Source organism: Ceratosolen solmsi, unplaced genomic scaffold (assembly GCF_000503995.2).
Source record: "Ceratosolen solmsi marchali unplaced genomic scaffold, CerSol_1.0 scaffold39, whole genome shotgun sequence".
Lineage (NCBI taxonomy): Eukaryota > Metazoa > Arthropoda > Insecta > Hymenoptera > Agaonidae > Ceratosolen > Ceratosolen solmsi.
In genome coordinates this window covers 750388-771522 of record NW_011948433.1, presented here as the reverse complement: position 1 = coordinate 771522, position 21135 = coordinate 750388, and the positions used below count along the sequence as shown (strand labels likewise).

At 37.1% G+C, this 21135-nt stretch overlaps 2 protein-coding genes across 2 annotated transcripts; one reads left to right on the top strand and one right to left on the bottom strand.

Annotated features, from left to right (window-relative positions):
* Positions 1–6676: 6676 nt before the first annotated feature.
* Vha16 (vacuolar H+ ATP synthase 16 kDa proteolipid subunit) lies at positions 6677–13435 on the bottom strand. Its single transcript, XM_011502374.1, has 3 exons — positions 13262–13435; positions 8488–8677; positions 6677–7074 (listed from the first exon to the last, which is right to left on the bottom strand). Exons 1-3 carry the CDS (start codon positions 13353–13355, stop codon positions 6864–6866), a joined length of 495 nt encoding a protein of 164 aa, XP_011500676.1. The 5' UTR covers positions 13356–13435; the 3' UTR covers positions 6677–6863.
* A 1353-nt stretch (positions 13436–14788) lies between these two features.
* Positions 14789–20556, top strand: LOC105364456 (periodic tryptophan protein 2 homolog). The gene is made up of 14 exons (XM_011502373.1): positions 14789–14905; positions 15310–15422; positions 15545–15639; positions 15728–15856; positions 15937–16207; positions 16363–16797; positions 17089–17593; positions 17789–18126; positions 18768–18915; positions 19006–19183; positions 19326–19469; positions 19539–19613; positions 19915–20134; positions 20377–20556. The coding sequence occupies exons 1-14, from the start codon at positions 14888–14890 to the stop codon at positions 20510–20512; spliced, it is 2805 nt and encodes a 934-aa protein (XP_011500675.1). The 5' UTR covers positions 14789–14887; the 3' UTR covers positions 20513–20556.
* The last annotated feature ends 579 nt before the right edge of the window (positions 20557–21135 follow it).

Here is a 21135-nt window from a genome sequence, read left to right as displayed (position 1 = left end):
TTTTCTACCATTCTTTCACTTTTACTTGGAGTTTTCTGAGAAAAAAAAACCAAAAAAAAAAAACAAATACAACTCCATAGTTCGTTCTACTTTTTCATCTCTTATCAATATAGATCTGGAAAAAAGGACGTGGAAGTGGAAGGTAAAGGAAAAATCAGTTGAGCGTTGAACGATGTTTTGTCTAGAGCACAATCGCATCTTCCTTCCTTCTTTAGCACGTGGCTTGGCACAGAGAGAAAAGCAAAAAAGTGGTCACGCAATCCGGAGCAATTTTTCATCTTGAAGCTGTAGGCAATAAGTTGCTTTTACAATTTTTTCTTTTTTTCCATACTCTAGTCTTTTTTTTTTAATCTCCTTATCAAATCTGTTTACCTGTAAATTTGTTGGACTTTGTGTAAAATTGTTGGGGGCCCCTATATATGTACCTTTGGCATTTCTCAGTAATGGTTTCTGCACATATACAATAATAACGAACGATTGAAAATTTCTATTATCCATTATTATTCTTTGTTGATGCTGAGAACTTACGGCTTATGTTCCAAATATGACTCGCGATTATTAAAAATATTTATACGTGCTATCATTTATTCATTCATTCAAGGAAATAAAATTTCCTTACGCGCAATTTCTGTCGCTGGTGAACACTATATGGCTACTGTGGCTCTTTGTAAATAAGTTTGCAACTACATTCCGTATGAATACGCGTAAGTAAAAGTCAAGTGCGCGGAATAAGACCTCGTGATTTGTCAGCAACGATGGAGTAATTCTTTGAGATTTACGTCCGAGATGAGAGGCATTTTTTTTTTCTCCTAATGATACGAGATCCTGAGGAGCATTTAAATACGATTATGTGTATGTAAATTCTTGGAGTCACAGGTATAATTTTGGCATTGGTTGACAATATTTCTAATATTTTTTCAACTTCTTTAAATGAATTTTGAGTATTGTAATTGCAAGAAATGCAAACTTTGTCATGCACAAACAAATTTACTGGAAATCTATTCGTTCGTAGTAATATGAAACTCTTAAGCATTTTTTTCCCTTCTGAGCTACGTATGCGCTCTATAAACATATTGCTGTACGGTTAAGCCATACCTCGACTTTGACAAGAATAATTTTGACACCGAATGCTTTTACATTGTGACATTACATTTACTCTGTCTCCAATTATTATATGAAAATATGCAACAAAGGCATTGGAGAACTTTACCGACTACTATATAAAACACTCTAGTCTTTAATTTCAATGACGTGAAACAGCTAATTATAAAATTTGAAGTTATTTCCTGTTGATTGCATTTTAATTAACCGGCGTATCAATTATTGTGAATGAATAATGTATCACAGTGTATCGTTTAAAGTGAATTTATGTTGGTTTTATTTAATTTTTTTCCTTCGATTAAAATTTGAAATGCATATAAATAGCTTTCAAGGAAATATAGATACTCATATAAATATGATGAGATTATTAAATATTGGATAAGCCTTGACATTGAAATAACATCTGCCTTGTCAATGATTATAGAGGGAATTTGATAATCAAGTTGAAAAAATGATTAAAAATAATTTGACATTGAAATTCAGTGCAGAGACGATAACAGCATTAGAATTGGATTGTGGGAAATGAAATTTATGAAAATGCATAATTTTTTGTAACTTTACCTTGAAATCGATCAATCTTGCGCCATTAAGATACTATTTATTTATTGTTTAATAATTGTATATAGTTGTTGATGGCATTGTCTTACGGATTCACGTACCGTTTTGCAACAATTTTGAATATGTTTAATAAAGATAGTTTAAGAAATTATTAACACATAGGCAGAAATAAATAATGATAAATTTCTAAATTACTCATTATATATTTAATTTATATATGTTAACTAAAATGAAAATATTTTACATATTTTTTGTACTTGCTATACGTCTAAAACAATTTAGAAATATATACATTTTATAATTAAAATGTCATTTATTATTTAGTAATTTATAATTTACGTTAAAGCTATTACCTTTATCTCTTTATCAATAATATCAGAAAATGTCGATATTTAAGTATCGATAAAGCAGAATTCTCTTCTCTAGTTGCATTAGTTAATTAAATATAGATTACAGCTGGTACTTTAATTTTATTCAAAAAGTTTTAAAAGGACATTAACATGATAAGAAGTTGATGTTACATTTTTATAAGATTTATGTTTTTGTTTATTTTTTATTTATAAAATTTATGCCTGAAAAAAAAAAAGAAAATCGTAATCTATCAATAAGACAGATATAATTTATTAAATTACACTGGAAAATTACATTTGCGTAAAATTTTTAAACTTTATTGTTTAAATAATAATAATAGACGAGTGCCATTTATTCTTCATTTTTTAATGTTATAAACATGTTAATGACATCGAAGGCAATATATATGAAGTTCATATCAAGAACAACAACAACGATAATAATAATTATTATTATTATTATGATAATTTTAATATAGGACAGGAAATTAAAGATAGATTAGAGTGATATTTGTTTGTCCAAATTAAATTTTTATTAAACACGATTTTCTGTAACATCGAGGACGAATCATAACATAAATATTTATTGATCAGTATCACTTTCAGCGCTCAACAATGAATCTACTAGTAACACTGGAAGATAGTACTATGGGTGAGGGATTTGGGGGTTGAGGGTGGGTGGGTGGAGGGAGGCAGCGGAGGCGGCGGCGTCATCTTCATCATTTTTATTCCTACCAGTGCAAAACTTCTGTATCATACATGCACACTATTTCTCTAATTTTTTTCATTCATTAATATTCAGACTCACCTTTTTCCACTGGTTTCCAATCAACTTGCTCACTATTTTTATTATTTATTTCTTACTTATTTCTCTCTTTCCCCTACCTTATTCCCTTTCTCATTCTTACTGTAGCCGTTTCTTTTGATACTATTCATTTATTTCTTTGACATTCATTCAGGCACGCATGCTCGACAATAGCTACAAGAGCTCTTAGCATATTATGCGAGATTCATACGAATCTCTAGTTCCAAGCCATTATTAATAACAGCACAAAGGATCGACAAAATTTCATCATATGTACAACACACGCGCGCACTATATAGATTCATGTGTAGGACTGAAAATATCTATATGTATATAGATACGTATATGCATACATACATACACACACACACACACATATATATATATATGCATATATATATATATATATATATAGATATCACACATATATACATATAGTATACATATTTCAATACAGACATACAATTAATTTCACTTACTTTCTCTTTGTCTCTCATTTAGGGAATTCGAAGATTTTATTATATTCGATACAGAAATGCTAATGTATAAACATAAATCAATAAATATATGACAATACAATTAGGTATTTATGTTTATACGTATTTTATACACAGGCGGGTGTGTGGGTGTGGGTGTATGTTGCGAAAGAGAGGATATTAGAATGTAACGCATACTAGTCGATTGATTTTGAAAAATTTCTCTTTCGGTACGTGCATTTATAATAATTATGATTACATTTGGGTTCAATTATGCGTCGATTATTACACAAATTCACACGGATTTATCGCTGCAGAAAAAATGTTAAACCTCCACCTCCGCGCTCCCCGGCTCATTAACACTCCCCCGTTGAATCTTCATCTTCCACTAACTTATCTCTCAATTAAATACTCGAGAATATCTCTTCCTTAATTTTTTAGTTTTTCACGCGCTCCTCTCTTTCATGCCTTGCCTTATCGGTGTTGCTTTTCCATTATCTTTTCATTTTTATCAATATTGGCCACATATTCTATCTCGCTTTCACTTTTGGATCCGCTTATGCGATCGTCACTATTATCCTCCGCTGTCAGGTTTATTCGCCCTAATTTTCACCCTCCAATGAGAATTTGAACGAGCCTTCGTTCCCTCCCGCCCCCCTTTTGTCTATTGCTGTTGCCCGTCCGTCGGTTAGTCCTAGTCCTGGTCCGTAGACTCTTCTTCTTTTTTTTTTTTTTGGAATTTATTGTTTTTGTTTCTAAATAAATTATCTCGATTACGATCTTTTCTTAGCAGCTGCAGGCGCATTTCTGCCCAACTCCCGTTCCATTACCCCGGATGTTGTATTTACGTTTACTCCTGAGCGCAGACGAGCTCGCAACAAATTTTCTGCAACACTGTCGCATCTTGCTAAAAAGCTTAAATGCTATTAGAACAAAAACATACGCTAACGGGAGTTACGCGACGAAACAAAAACTTTGGTCGGTAGCGAATTCGCCTCGAATTGGTGATGACAATACACCTCCATTCTACCCTATCTTGACCGCCCCCCTCTCTGACCCACTCACCAGGCAGAAATGCAACTGCAGGTTGCGCTTGTTTTCGTCTGCATGTTGTTTTTATAAATAGGAAATACTGCACAATGATAAAATGCAACGAGCGGTTGCGTTTCGTTCGCCTTTCAAGGAGCTCGCGATAGCGTTCGATGGTGAGGTGTTGAGTTGATCCGCGGGAGGGTGAGCGAGCGAATGATGAAAGTCTTCGGCCTCGTCACGAGGGCGAAGAGAGTTGCGTATGCCGAAGGCTATACGCTCTGAGGCTCGGAGGACTCTCTCCGGTATCCTTTGGCGGTGTTAGCGTCCCCGCTCGTCCCTGCATTTATTACCCTCGTCGTTTCACAATTACTTAACCATTTTTTCTCCTTCGCTTTTAACTTTTCATTAATTGAACGAACTTATTATGGAATGTACAAATTTTTTTAAAGACTCTCATTAAAATTCTCTCCACAAAACTCTGCGTCGTAACAATATTGTCCTTCCGTCTGACGGTTCTTATAGCCTCGTCGATAGATCCAGTTCTCTTTACCTTGTGCCGCATTCCTCAATACATATTCGATCTAAATAACACGACTATTCTTAATTCATTAAGTGTGCATGCGCTGGTGTGTGGCTGTGCGCTGTTCTCTCGTGCCTTTTGCTCATTCGAGATTAGCGCACAGGGTCGATCACTGTCTTCTACGACGACCCACCTCCGGTGAAACATTGCCATTATTAAACGTGTTATTAAACTTTTCTCTCTCTCTCTCTCTCTCTAAGCCACGCAGGTGCATAGAGCCTCTCTCGATTAACTTAATACTATCGTGTATGTGCCCGTGTATATGGGTCTGCCATTGGTGCACTCCATCATGCTAATTTAACCGTTGAATATATCCGTTCCATTATTATTATTATTATTATTATTATTATTATTTCTGTTTTCAATCTCAATTTTCCAATCGTAACGTTGAATTATCTTTCGAACGTCTTTTCGCTTTCTCACATTCTCTCTACATAAGGCTAGCTTCGACTTAGATTTGTTTGTTTGTTTTTTTTTTGTTTTGTTATAAACAGTATTGTATCATCGTCGCCGCATCGCTTGCATTTTATGTATGTATACATATATTTATATATATATTTTTTTTTCTTTTTTTTTTTATATAATTGTGCTAAGTGTTCATTTATTGATAAACGTTATTCTTTTCGCCTGCTTATCTTCATTTCTTATTGTTATTTTACTTTATACACTCAGTAGAGCCAATAAGTTCAATTAATAATTCAATGTCAAACTATACTAGAAATGATTACTATACAATGATGAAAGAGAAAGGTTTCGGCATGGGATATGGGGTGGCAAACCACTCGTTTGTTTAAACCGATGGTCGTCTTTTGACATATTTTCTGTTGCCTTTTTTTATATAACGCCGACGTCTCTTGCGCCCTCCGTATTCATAATTATTATTACCTTTTAATAAATGTTGCGTATATATGAATCTCATTCTCTCAAACTTTTACTCTGACTCTCTCGCGATTAAGTATTTTTTTTATTTTTTTTTTTTAATTTTTGTTTTGTTTTAAAGTTTATTTGTCTTTCGCACCCACTGCAAGTGCTTACTATACAAGTGAATGCTTCATTAATTTATACCATTTGTTTTTTTTTTTCATACATGTAATTGCAAAGCATTCTCAACATTAAGAGCTTAGATTTAACTAATCGATCGATCTGAATTATAATATTAATACATATGCATATATATTAATTGTGGGAGGATGCGAAGAGATGATTGACGATGATTACATTAAAATATGCGCAATAAAAGCATATGCCTGCGATTAGTTGAGTTTTGTGTTTACTTCGGTTGCTAATTTTAAACGGAATTTCGTGACGGAACGCTCATAATATTCTAACTTGAGTTTCAAAAGTGTATTAAAGTTGTCGTTGGCTGGAGGCGACAAGTCTTGTGGTTCCTTCACGAGTGACGTCAACTCGATATTATTATTCTTCGTTACGTTTTTTTTGTTGTTTTTATTTTTTTAATCAGTGTCGGGGTTGTGCTAATCCAGTCTGTTCGGATTACGATAGAAATCAAAATCATGATTTTATTTTGCAATTGTTATTAATTTTTGTTTGATTATTCATTACTTTTTTCCTTCACAGAACAGTAAAAGAAAACAACCGGCGATTCGCGCTAAAAATGTTTCTCCATCTATAATCGCGTTTTAGGTTTGTTTTTGTTATCGTTTAAAATACAAGATAAAAAAGAAGGAGAGAACGAAAAGGAGAATATTATAATATGGTAAACGAATGAAGTTTGAAGGACTCGATAACGGAATACCGCTTTTCTTCCCTCTTTCTCTCTCTCTTTCTCTCTCTCTCTCTCTATATATATATATATATGTATATGTATAATTGTACAATCGTTGGCGCATTTCAACTAAGCAATGTAGGCTCAACAAACAATTGGAGATAATAAGCGTAGGAATCGCGAGAGAAAATCATGACTTGGATTTTCCTTTTGTAGAGCGTCGCGATCGAGTTGTTCAATTTTGCTTAGTGTACAGGTAGATGGCGACGATGAGACCATAGAGACCCAAAACCTCGGCGAAGATGAGAATGAGGATCATACCGACGAAGAGACGCGGCTGCTGGGCCGTTCCTCTGACACCGGCGTCACCCACGATGCCGATGGCGAAACCCGCGGCGAGACCAGAGAAGCCGACCGCCAATCCAGCACCGAGATGAACGAATCCTCTATAAAAAATATAAAGCACTCGTTACCTCGTTTATCATCTTCATGAAAATGGCAAAGCCAATGATCATTTTAGGGTTAAGCATTGTGCATGTAAATAAATGTATGCCTCGAGTCATTACCATAAGTGATTCGCTCAGTGATCGACGTCTCTTTTTCTCATTATTATAATTATTTAGCCCAGTTGCGGATTGATTACTTTACCTTCAGCAGTGCAATTGGTATAAGTAACCGGGTTTTACGTTTAAACGGCTTAATTTCAAATCACTATCTATAATATTATCCTGGAATCTCATGCATACGTGGCTATTTTCGATGTATGTACTTTTGAAATTAGAAAAAAAGTGTAACAATAACGGTGCAAGTAATACTAAACGGTAATAAAACAAAGATCCGAGCATTCAGTTGTAACGAGCGAGTATAGTCGTTACAGACTTTTTAGTCTGGCCGTTTATTTATTGACAAAATCATGCTTAATCTGTCAGTGATCTTAACAATTTTAAGAATCACCTTTACATTAAAGAAAACAGCTTCACTCTGTCTATATATATATATATATATATATATATATATATATGCATTTATATACACGTATGTATCACTGTGTACTTGCTTGGAGTTCTATTAAAAGCAATAACTCGTATAAGCTCATTCAAGCGGTACAAAAGCAGTAGCAAATTCAGCAAATAAAGTTGCTTCGTTACACAAATGCATTTAATTGCAAAGAAATTAAAGCAAGAGCTTACGGAGAGAATTAAATCTATTTAGAGTCGTAACTTTAATACGTTAATAATGCTTAAAATAGAATGATTAAATATTTGAATTGTCTTTCGTTTCTATCGATTATCAATTATTTCATCAATTTTATTTTCTGGTTCTCGGAATACATCGATAATAAAATTTATGGATTTAATTCGTTATAAAATGTCAGTAAATGATTTTGCCGTCGAGAGTAGGGTCGAGAGCAGTTGACATTAGCGTACCTTGAAAAAGATATTAAAATTAGGAGAAACAGATTAGTCAAACTACGAGAGTACGTTAAAAAAGATGATAAATTTTGCAAAAACATTAGTTGAATAATTTATTCACTATTACTTACGTATCATAAAAAAAAAAAAAAAAAAAAAAAAAAAAAAAAAAAAAAACAAACAGACCTTCATATTCTCATCCATGGATCTAATAATTCAACTCTAAATATCAATAATAATTGATTTACTGTTTTTTCATAACAACTCTCTCTGCTACTCACCTATTTTCGGGATTTCGCATTTTTTGTATTAAAGTTCCAAACTCGCCGTTGGCGTACCGTTTAACAGAATAAAATTCTCAAAAGAACATTAATATAGATTTGCTATTGTCAAGGACGGCTCATCATTACAAATTAATAATGTCCGCGTGAGTCCGGGAGCACGAACCTGTAAAGGGTGTATTTTTTTGCATCCTCGAGAGCTCCGGCGATGAGGACGGCCACGACTAGACCGTAAATGGCGATGATACCCGCCATGACAACAGGAATGATAGATTTCATGATGAGCTCAGGCCTCATCACAGACATGGCTGCGATTCCGGTGCCTGACTTGGCAGTGCCGTAGGCTGCCCCCAGGGCTGTTACCATAAAACATAAATATTCGCCATTAGTGGGAGTAAAAGTATCGAGGTGCAAGAGCCGCTAGATGATAAAATTGATAGTAACATGTTAGATATTCAGCATTTGATCGAGTCTACGCGAAGTATTATAAAGGTAAAATTGCAAATTTCAAATAATTTCTTCTTATCGCTGCGACGCCAATCAATGATGTTTAGCAAGTTTGTTAAAAAAGGAAACGATGAAAAATGGTCGAGAAGAAATCATTTATGGGCAAATGTAATAAGAGATTAAGCGTATGATTGTTAATTAATCGAGCACCTGCTGGATTGTCATTACATCACCGGGGCTTTAAAATGTTTCAAAGCATCATTAGCAATTTTACGTATGATTTTTAAATTCGTCGGATATTAAGTGATTTTGCGCAGAGTAACCCATTGCAATCTAAAGTGCCAGCCCGATAAAAAAAAAAAAAAGAAAAAAAAATTTACGTTCATTAATTTATATGAACGATAATAGTGAACTTTGAGAGTATTATAAAGCCTTTTAAAAAAATTCCACTATACGTCGATGCAAACAGATTACTCTCACAAATTGTTTTTTCATCAATTTTACAATACATGCTGCTAGTAAGCGAGTAAATTACTTCCGCCTTTATGCAATAGTTCCTCTCATGTTACTTCGGTCTTTCTGCTGTGGCCATTACTTTGCTCACGATCCTTTACAAAGTATCGAATAACAATAATCGCCGGAGTCTCTTAATGGCAATTTGACAATGAAATTAAAAGAAAAACAAGATTAATGGCTCGCAAAATGAGCGTCTAATGGAGATATTACGCCCTATTTTTATATTTGGCGGTCATTTCATAAGATCGATTATTATGAATTCGCCCAATTTTCGTGCGAAAATCAGTACGATATAATTGTTAGGAGATCCGTCGTCTGATTTAATTTCAAATAAAAACGACCGTCTCTACCAGTTCCATCGAGTGCGTAACTTTGCGAGCTCGACCGTGCATCCACGACAATGTCCTTCGAACGATCATCAAATTATTGAAATAATGAATGAATAATAATAGACGGGGAGGGGGGAGGAGAGGGTTGAGGAGAGTCGGGAAAAATAGGTGCACGAATGAAAAGACGAATGGAAAATGGGCCGCGTATATATATATATAAAAGAGACGAGAGAGTTTTTTCAAGTGCAGCGCGTCCGTACGCCCTGTAGTCACATGCTTGTCACGTTGCGCCGAGTCACATGACAATCACGTAAGTCCAGCAGCAACAGCAGCAGCCGTCGCGAAGAGCCGCGAGGGAGGGAAGCGTGGTTCTCGCATCGCACCGTGTCTTTTGCACGGAAATCTAGCGTTGAACGGAAATTTAACGCCAGCGTTTTCTCGATCGGTTCGACGATTTTCCACGACTAATTAATCTCTTTTTCGTAGGTACGTCACGTCCCGGGCACGATAGGCATCGATGGAAGTGTTCGTCACGCGACTATTCACTCCATTTCTCGCGGTCAGCATCGAGCCAACCTCAAACTCTCAATTATTTGTCTTGTTTGTCGTTAAACGAGTCTGTAAAAATTCGGCCGACAGATAAACGAGCGAGCGATAGTCGCGATAGTTCCAATAAACGACAAGGAAGCGCGATCATACAACGACCACTGTGACTATGACGACGGCGACGACGACGACGACGACGACGACGACGACGACGACGACGACGACAAGAAGAGAATAGTAACGAGAGTCGAAGAGAGATAGAACGAGGAGAGGTAGGACGGAAGTGGAGAAAGCGTGAAGTAGGATAGGGTGCGTTCGACCTCGGAAAATTTGGCTGGCGATGCGTCGCTGCATACGTCGGCCGCCGAGAAGTCCGACGAGGGAAAATAGGAAAGCGAGACGGAAAGTGTCGGCTGGCCCATTTGGCCTGCTATCAAAATATCGCGCGCGTCTCACGATTTCGCGAATTCGACTCTCTCTTTCTCCACTTCCTCGTCATCGTATTCGCGAAACTCTTCGCTCGTCGTTGATTGGCACGTTCGACGTTACGGATGGTCATTCAGTATTTTTAGTAAACAACACGACGAGGCATTTAGTACATTTACCGGGCGGGGACCGTTGCACATTACACGCACGTTTGCTCCTTATAAGTGTGGTCGGGCTACAATAAGGGCCGTCGACGACACAGCCAAGGAAGCCCGAGCAATTAATATCGGTGACATCGTTGCGCCACGACGGAATTATCGGATTCCTATCAACGACACCGCCGTCCAAGTCTCGCTCTTTCGTAATCTTTCCCGCCCGCCCGCCCAAAACAAACTTCACTCTCACTCGACGCGTAGGTACGTAGCAGCCAAGAGAGCCTGAAAATAACGATTCGTCTAGCAAACGAAAAAGGTTAAAAATTTCTGCTCCACCAGCGTGCTGGCATTGCGGCGTATTCGTTGTCTCGAATTGTCGCGTTAAAGTGACGTCGGTGCGAGCGAGAAAGCAAACGGCCAAGGAGATACCGAGACGGCAAGTCGCGACATTTAGCGCCGCTTTAAACGAGCGCTCAAAGTATTGTGGGGGGGGGGGATAAAGAGACGAGGAGGATGCACCGTTGCAACGAGAAACGTCGCCGCCACGTCGTTGAATAACGAAATCGATGAAGAAGGCGATAACATCGTGAGCTACTCGTTCCAAAATGCTTGGCAAATATAATCTAATATAGGCCCGACGACGGATGCCCGAGTTTATTTGATAAAATTGACTGTCAACGTCCTTTTAACATTATAAACGGATTTAGACGTCGGGCTGCTGTCGACGAGCACGACAACGACAGCGACCACGAGCACGAGAAGGACCACGAGCACGACGCTGCCGTCGCCGTCGCTGCTGCTGCTCTCGATTCGAGAGTGAGTAATGTTTGCTCGACCGTATTTCATTGTATAAATGAGCGGCGGAGCTGAAAACGGGACGAGTAAGAAGAAGTCTGTTGGCCCGCAATAGCAGCATTGGAAAAGTCAATAACGACGTAAGAACAATTTTAGCAGGTTTCTCACGTCCGTGCCCCAGCTGTCTCTCTCTCTCTCTCTCTCTCTCTCTCTCTCTCTCTCTGACTATCTTTTACTCTCGTTGACTCTCTATCTATCTATCTCTTCCTCTTTATTTCTCTCTCTCTCTCTCTCTCTCTCTCTATCTCTATCTGTATAGCTATCTATGAATCTCGGGACGGAGCTGGGGATGGGGACAAAGTCGGGACCGCGATTGTCCAGCTGACGAGACGAGGACGACTCGCCGCGAGAGTACCGGCTTCCTTGCCATAACTCCGTTCCATTGATTCGAACAGCGGCTGCCCGCGGGAAACGGACTATTCGTATTGATTTTCCCGAAAAGGACACACGGATGGATGTTTGGGCGCGCGCACACGAACGCAGACAGGCGCAAGCCGAGAGCGCGAGAGGGCGCCGCGAGGGAATAGTAGCGAGAGGTGGAAAAAGTGCACGAGGCGCGCGCCTCGTAGCCGTTGACGCCGTTAACGCCACCTCCACCTCCACCTTCCTACCGCTAGGCGACCAAGACGACCAAGACGACGTCGATATGTCGAAGCCGTGCGTTGTCCCCACCGGTTCCCCTCCTCTCCCACTCTCACGGGGTGGAAGGAGCCCCCGGTCCCGATTATATGCGACTACGTCTTCTATCCCGGTGAATGATGAACGGGGGACCGGGGTGACGGGGGGCGATGAAACGGGCACCGAAAGCGACGGACGAGGCCAGGCCAAAGTCGACATCGCCACGACGACTTTTCGCGATGGCTCTTCGTTGCTCTTTGCGTTGCTCGCATGCCAAGGCCAACGGCCACGATGTATAACGGATGCCGTTTACACGACGAATAGTACCCGCTTCGAATCCCTCTCACTATACGAACAACTCGACGGCGCCTTCTTTTCCTTCTACCCTCCCCCCCCCCAACCACCCATCAGCCGATTACCCCTTTCCCTCCCGTAACCCCCTCGTGCAAACGGCTCTCACCCTCTAGGTATTTGCTATCGTACGAAGCCTCGGTCACGAGACCGTCGTGAGCCATGCTCAGTCGGCACAGACGACCGAGGTGTCGCTTCCCCTTGCGTGGTCACCGCGCACGAACGTGGGGAGGCAAGTATGCTTCGGAGGAGAGGTCGACGTCGTGGATCGTAAACCGGCCAGGCGCCGCTCCATTGATCGCGGACGTTTTTCGCTTACCTACGCCAGATGGAAAAATGGCGTTAACGGATGAGGATGATGATGATGATGATGATGATGATGATGATAATGATGATGATAATGATGGTGATAATGATGGAGATGATGATAATGATGATAATGATGGTGATGATGATAATAATAATGATAATGATAATGATAATGATGATGACGAGGAGGATGAGGATGAGGATGAGGATGAGAAGAAGAATGGGGAGGAAGCGCGAGGGGCGACGACGGGGCCGCTAGTTCGCTCTGCTCCACTCTATATGCGTCGTGCTCGGCTAAAAGCGGCCGAAGCTGCCCTCGGTCGACGCCCACGGAAGGCGCGAGCGCGCGCTCACCCGAGTCACGGGACCGAGCGCTACGACTACTTACCGGAGAATATGATGGCCGATGCGGCCCCCATCACGCCGAAGAACGGCCCATAAATCGGGTTGCCATCGGGCAACGGCTCGTTCACTCCGCTCATCTTGTGTTCGTTCGTCCTCCGCTCTCGCTTTCGCTTTCTTTCTTTCCCTCTGTGGCTAAAGCCTCCTCGATACTGTTGCTGTTGCTGTTGCTGTTGCTACTGCTGCCACTATCGATGCTGTTATCGTTGTTTGCGTGTGCTCCTCGCGGGCGTCACTGGTCGTCGCAGCTACGGAAGTGCCGAGGAAGACTTGGGCTGTCCAAGCAACGAGTCCACCAAGTACGATGAGTCGCGCAAAACAGAGGCTCTGCTGACTGCCAGCTTACTCGATGCCCTCTCGCCTCTTTTCACTCACTCACTCACTCACTCTCTCTCTCTCTCTCTCTCTCTCTCTCTCTCTCTCTCTCTCTCTCTTCGTGTTCCATTCGTTTTCGTTTGCGCGTGCCCGCTCACACCCCCTCTAGTTCACAGTCACGTCTCGTCGTCTCGGTGCCCCCTCCACTACGAGTCGATCGCTGGTGCAGACTCGTCCTGACTGGCGCTAGACGGCGGTGTCGGCGACGTCGGCTATCTCGTGGCCCAGTGCGCGCTGAGTCAAATATGGCCTACCCTAGCGCGACTTTGGCACTTCGTCATGTGACGGGCGAGTGAGCCGGAAACGGGCCGAGCGACGGTCCCGAGACTCTCGCGATTGGTCGGCCCCCAGGCTCACCGAGGTCGCTCCGCCAATGAGGCGCCCGAGACGAAGACCGAGTTACGCGGAGCGCGTGACTACTCCTCGTGGTGCCGGCCGCCCCTGAGATACTGAGCCTCCGGCCCTCCGGTGACAGGACCGGGATGACAGAGCCAGTATTCGAAGCTCGCCCTCGATACCTGCTTAGTCCGGGCAAGCCGGCTGTTCCCGATGCCGCGCGCATCCACAAGACTCGTCGTCGGAGCTCGTATCCGAGGCACCGCGAGCACATGACGTCCGGGGCGGGCGGTAACGACGACTACTTTAGTCGGCCGAAAGTCGAGGCCTAGCTATTCGCGTGACGAGCATGAGACGCTTGTTATTGCTCATCGCGAACCTTCTGTCGCTTCAATGTCACGCTTTATGGTGATGGCGTTGTTATTATCCGAGGCCGTCTGCCTAACGCCAGGTAGACAGACTCTCTTCATTGTCAGTCAATGGCGATTATAAGGTTTTGCGGGACTCGATGCCTCGTCTTATTCATGTCGATCGCCATCAACACGATCTTACGATAGTACTCGAATCTTCATCGACTCTCCGTCGTCGCGTACTTATTGCCTCTTTCCTCTACCCTTAATTTGCAATTCCTCATTGTTTTCCATGCATGTATGTGTATTCTTTTTTTGTTTTTTTTTGTTTTTTTTTTTGTTTTTTTTTGCACCGTTCGCAGACCGAGAATGCAATGGCTCCTCGCAATCCTACAGGTTTCAGGGGGAGCGCGAAATTCAAGTGCCACCGGATGTTGCGTAGTCGTGTCATTTAAATGTCGAAACGTGGTTAAAGATGAGAGCCGTGGCCTCGATTATTAAATAATACCTCTATTTATTTTGAATATTGTAGTCACAGCGATTGTACGAAAATGAAGTTTGCCTATAAGGTAATGGAGATTCTTCTTCTTAAATTTTTTCTCAAAATCATATGGGAATGAAAATTTTTATTTTATTCCACGTTATATTGGCTTAACCTACAAGTGCACGTCCATTTATTTGTTTATTTATTTTATTAAATTTTACCCCCATTCGATGTTATTATCGAGCTCCGTTGGTTAATATAATTGGCATTATAGGAGAGTACTGCCTGCTACATCAATCCTTATTACAGAAAATTTTATCGATAGTCAATGGTTAAATTTTCCTTTTTTTATTCAAAATTGTATCAAACTTTATTGAACAACAAGGATAAATGAAATATTTGACAATGTTTATTTAAGAATTATGTCGCGGCTATCTTTTCCTTCCCGTTTTCATTGGTAATGCTCCTAAAATTGTTTACTTCTTACAGTTTAGCAATTTATTGGGCTCGGTGTATTACAAGGGTAATCTGCTATTTACCAATGATGGCATGTCCGTTATAAGTCCAGTAGGAAATAGAATTACCATATATGATTTAAAAAAGTAAGCATTGAATTTTTATTTTTTAATCATGCCCATTAACTTTGTGCATTATACCGAATAATTATCCTCTTTCATTTGTCATTGTTTTCTTTTTGTTTTCTTTTTTTTTTCTTCTCTTTTAGCAACAAGTCGTTAACTTTACCCATTGAAAGTAGATTTAATTACAATGCCCTGGATTTATCTCCAAATGGATATATACTGATCGCTATTAACGAAGGTATTGCAATGTATTTATAATTTATTTCTTTAAAAAGTAAACCTTGTATCTTTGTGATAATTATATTTTTTTACATCAATATTTTTAGAGGGTGAAGCACATGTAATCAGTATGATTAGTAAAATGATCATTCATAAACATAGATTTAAGAGAAAAGTGCAGTGCATCAAGTTTTCTCCAGATGGCAAGCACTTTGCAGTTTGTAAAGAAAACACTGGTAACGTTAAGAGACGCATAGCTTGCTTATTTTACACGATAATTATTGAAAGCATCCTAATGATCCTAGTGAATTTTTAGTTTTTATTTTTACGGCGCCTGGATTATTGACAGGAGAGTATAATCCGTTTGTCATGGTTAAGGTATTTCACGATGCCGTTGATGATGTATCTTGTATTCAATGGTCGTTTGATTCCAAGCTACTTATTGTTGGATCAAAGGATAAGTCGACAAGACTATACAGCCTCGAGAAATGGATGAACTTTAAGAAATATATTCTTGGAAGTCATTCCGACGCTATCGTAGGATGTTATTTTGAAAAGAAAAACTATGATATTTTAACCATTAGCAGGTAACTAAAATACTGGTAACCTAGATACATTAAAATGAGTCGAAAACAAATCTGTTTCAATAATTGTATTGAATCGCATCGATTCACTTAGTGCAAACGTTTTAGAGACATTATGTTTGTTATTAATACATTTATATAATTCATTATTTTGAAAGGAATGGACATTTTTGCATATGGGAATGTACAATAGAGCCTAGCGATCTTGTTTTGTACCAGCCACCATTAAAAAAGCTTAAGCTTAAGGACAGTGATAGCGAAGATGATGTAGACTTGGACAAGGCCTTAGAAAAGACGGAAAAAGAAAAGAGGATAAGTGAGAAAACATTAATCGATAATGCCAACAATATGGATAATGATGAAGTGAGAACAACGAGGAGTAAAGACAAAATAGATAACAAAGACGTTAAAAAATTAATGTACAAAAGATTGGGGAAGTATTATTTAGCGGATGAAGTGCACAAAAGTGACAGGAATGCAGTTTTAACGGCAGCAGCTTATCATCAGGATACTCATATTTTAGTAGTTGGATTTAATAATGGAGCTTTCTTTTTGTACGAAATGCCTGAAGTTAATATGATTCATTCATTAAGGTATTGTAATTGAAAATCAATAATATTGTATATTTCACAATATTGATAATATCAAATATTCATTACATATCTCACATATTACATTTCCTAAAAAAAAAAACCCGATGCTTAATAAAATGTTTATAATAAAATACAATAAGTATGAAATTAGCAATTTTAATTAATATAATTACTATTAAGGCAGGTTTAGGAGTAAAGAATGTTAAATCCATATGTTCCTATGAATATCATATAATTAATATTTCATGACGTGAATTGCACTTATTTAACATTTAAATTTTTAATTTTTAGCATGTCCAGTCAACGAATTTCTTCTATTGCTTTAAATACTTCTGGTGATTGGATTGCACTAGGAAGTGCAGATTTGGGTCAGTTATTAGTTTGGGAATGGCAGAGTGAGACTTATGCCATGAAACAGCAAGGTCATAGCAGCAATATGAACTGCATCGCTTATAGTCCAGATGGACAATTAATTGTAACCGGTGGTACTGATGGAAAATTGAAGTTATGGAGCACGTCTAGTGGATTTTGCTCCGTTACCTTTCACGATCACACATCCTCTATTTCTGGAGTTCTATTCAGTACAAATCGTAAATTCATTTTATCAGCATCGCTTGATGGTACTGTCCGAGCCTACGATTTAATGAGATACCGAAATTTTAAAACTTTTACTTCTCCAAGACCTGTTCAATTTTCTTGCGTCGCCTTGGATTCGAGCGATGAATTTGTCGTTGCTGGCGGGCAAGACGTTTTCGAAATATATTTGTGGAGTATAAAATTAGGAACATTATTAGAGGTAATTAGCATGAAATATTTGTTGATTCCGAGTACATAAAACATTAATAAATTCTCACCCTATACCATCAATGTTGGCTCAATTTGTGCTTCAATTTATATTGTTAAAGCAATTGAATATTACAGTTCTGAATCCATTGTTTGACTATTCATTGCAATTCGTATTGCATATTAGCTGATTTTATGTTTTCTTAAGATTTTAAGTGGACACGAAGGGCCAGTTATGAGTGTGGCATTTAATCCAAATCCTGCAAGTACAGAATTAGTGTCGGTTTCATGGGATAAGACATTAAAAATTTGGAATGCAATTGAAAATGGTTCCAATCATGAAACAATACAGTTGATATCCGATGGTTTGTATGTTACATACAAACCAAATGGTACGGAAATTGCTGTTGCAACTCTGGATGGTCAAATTTCGTTTTTCGATTGTAAGACTGGAACACAGTTAAACACAATAGAAGGAAGAAATGACTTAGGTAGTGGGAGATCCGACACCGATTTGATAACTGCTAAGAAAAGTTTAGAGGGAAAGTAAGGAATTTATTTACAATTAGTAAAAATTGCAAAAAGTAATAATTTATTTCTATTTACAATGATATTTTTTTTCTTTTACGTTTTATCTTTTTGATTTTAGGATTAATTATCCTATATATTTTTATCATTCATTGCAATGTAAATTAAAAAAAAAAATATCTTGTCACCTTGAGCTCTACTCTGATATAATTAAAAATGAAAATTATCGAATAAAAATCAGAATATTTTTATGTTTCACTTATAATTTATTCTTATGTTTATTTTGCAGAGTCTATTAAAAATGATAAAATATTTCATTCTTATCGATTTTGAGTTAACTAAACTTGATTTAAATGATATAAAAGTCTTGGTATAAAAATGATGTAAATTATAAGTAATAAATTGGTTAATTGTACACGTGAAATACTTTCGTATAACGAATTGTTCAATCGATAAGTTTATAGTTTATTTTTCAATCGATGGATTTTATGTTTACGAAAAACAACATTACATAATTTGCTTTATTAATTTTCCTTTCATAGACTACGATTTATAAAGTTTATCGTGTAAACATATATATGATCGAATATTCATGTGTCTTTGTTTAAAAATTTTCTACGATTATCATTATCATATTTGTTACTTTTGTTTAATTTCAGAGCATTTACGTCGTTATCATTTACGGCCGATGGAAATTGTATATTAGCCGGAGGCCAATCAAAATACGTTTGTATTTATAGTGTTAAAGAATCTATTTTATTAAAAAAATTTGAAATTACTCAGAATCGTTCCTTAGACGCAGTTGACGTAAGAATCTAACTTAAAATTCATTATTATAATTAAGTTAAATTTACCATATAAACTGTGTTTCTTTTTTTGTTTTGTTTTGTTTTAAAGGATTTTATTAATAGAAGGAAACTGACAGAATTTGGTAATCTAGCTCTGGTAGAAGAGCGGGAAGAAAACGAAGGTGGAAATGTAACGATACGTTTACCGGGAGTTAGACAAGGCGATATGGCAGCCAGAAATTCGAAGCCTGAAATTCGAATATTTAGTTTGCAATTTTCCCCAACAGGTAATTTACAAAAATTCATTTGTTTTCATATATTCAAATTTTAGTCCAAAAGCATAGCTGATATACCGATAGACATTTTATTTTATTATTAGATACATATATTTAAAATTTAAAGCTTATTTTCTTTGTTGCTTTCTTGTAGGTCAAGCATGGGCTGCAGCTACGACCGAAGGTTTATTAATTTACTCATTAAACGTTGAATTAGTTTTTGATCCATTTGAACTCGAAATAGGAATAACTCCAATGACTGTAAAGGAAACTTTAGCAAAGGGGGAGTTTTCGACAGGTATATATTCTAATGATAATAAAAAAATTGTCATTTTTAAAAAGATATTAATAATACATTATTTTTTAGCTATTATAATGGCTCTTAAGCTCAATGTAGTAGTATTGATACGTGAAGTTATAGAAGACATTCCTTATTCTGATAGTAAGTAAGATATAGTATTAACCGGAAGGCAAACGATTGGTAAAAATTTGTTATTAGGGCGAATATAAAATACTGTAGTTGTCAACAATTTGAAATGATTGTGTTTGTAATATTAGATTAAATTTTTTTTATTATGCTTAAAACATTGGCATATATACATTACATTTTTTTAATTTAAGTAATAATTCATATAATGAATTTCATATACTAAATTAGCATATTTAGCTGATTTATTCATTGAAATTAATTAAATTCTAGAGAATAACATTAGCAATTGCTTAATAATTATTTTTTGTTATAGTTGAATTAACCGCGGCAAGTATACCAAGGGCTTATGTAGAGAGATTGTTGAAATTTATAGCCAACGAAATAGAAGAATCACGTCACATACATTTTTATTTATTATGGATTGAGGCAGTTTTAACTGAGCATGGGCCAAAAGGAAATGCAATATTACATTTACCTACCCTCATATTACTGCAAAAAAATATGTTAAAGAAATATGATGATCTAAGTAAAATGTTAGTAAGCAATTACAGATTTATTTAAAACATTCTTACGTAAGGAATATATTAATTCTAAATAATTTTCTATAAAACATCTTTGATAGCATTTTCATGTTTGTATAGGAAATTTTTAAAAATATTTTTAATATAACCGTTTATCTCTATGCACAACTATTATAGTTGTATATTTACAAAAAGCTCGTACTTGAATTCTATTTTGATAAGTTTATTATTTAATATTAAAATTTTATTTTCAGATGCGATTTTAATCAATACACCATAGGCTATTTAAAACAATTGAGCCAAATAAAAGGGAAACAAAAAGTTAAAGAGATCGAAGAAGATGTTACCAGTGATAACGAAGTCGATGAAGAGAATATGGAAGCCGAATAAAAATCTTTATTTCAATATATAATTATATTTTGTGAAATAGTACTGTACAGACTTTTCTAACAATTAATTATTGTATATTATATTTTAATTTTTCTACCGATCGATCGAAATATGTTATCAAAATTATAATTTTTGCTATAATATGTTTAAAGAAGATTGAGGGAGAAGTTTTTAAAAGGAAATATTTTTCTCTCTCTCTCTCTCTCTCTCTCTCTCTCTATATATATATATATATATATATATATATATATATTCTATTTTAAATTATAATGCTACAACTCAATCAAAATGATTTAAGAATATCATTGTTTACTCAGTTCTAGTATTACAAAACTTTGTATTTGAATTTAATTTGTTATAAAACATGGCATTAAATATAAATCTCACATAACTAAATAAATAATAATACAATTATGTAATTTACATTAATTTTAATACAAACAAATTAAAATGTTATTTAATGCTAAGATCAACACGTTATCACATTGTTTAAAAATAGCGAAATAATGTGGACATTTAATGCGAGACCTGATATGTCGACTGTACAGAATGAAAAATTTACATTGTTTTTTTTTATGAAATACGGTTATACTGGATATCAGTAATCCAATGAACTTTTATTG

Bases quoted from the DNA above. Each gene is read 5' to 3' on its own strand.
- Vha16 (XM_011502374.1), bottom strand. From the start codon at position 13,355: ATGAGCGGAGTGAACGAGCCGTTGCCCGATGGCAACCCGATTTATGGG. The intron at 8,678-13,261 runs GTAAGTAGTCGT...TTATGGTAACAG, and splicing joins ATCGGCCATCATATTCTCCG to CCCTGGGGGCAGCCTACGGC. The intron at 7,075-8,487 runs GTTCGTGCTCCC...TATTTTTTATAG, and splicing joins AAAAAATACACCCTTTACAG to AGGATTCGTTCATCTCGGTG.
- LOC105364456 (XM_011502373.1), top strand. The intron at 15,857-15,936 runs GTAACGTTAAGA...GTGAATTTTTAG, and splicing joins AGTTTGTAAAGAAAACACTG to TTTTTATTTTTACGGCGCCT. The intron at 19,614-19,914 runs GTAAGTAAGATA...TTTTTGTTATAG, and splicing joins AGACATTCCTTATTCTGATA to TTGAATTAACCGCGGCAAGT.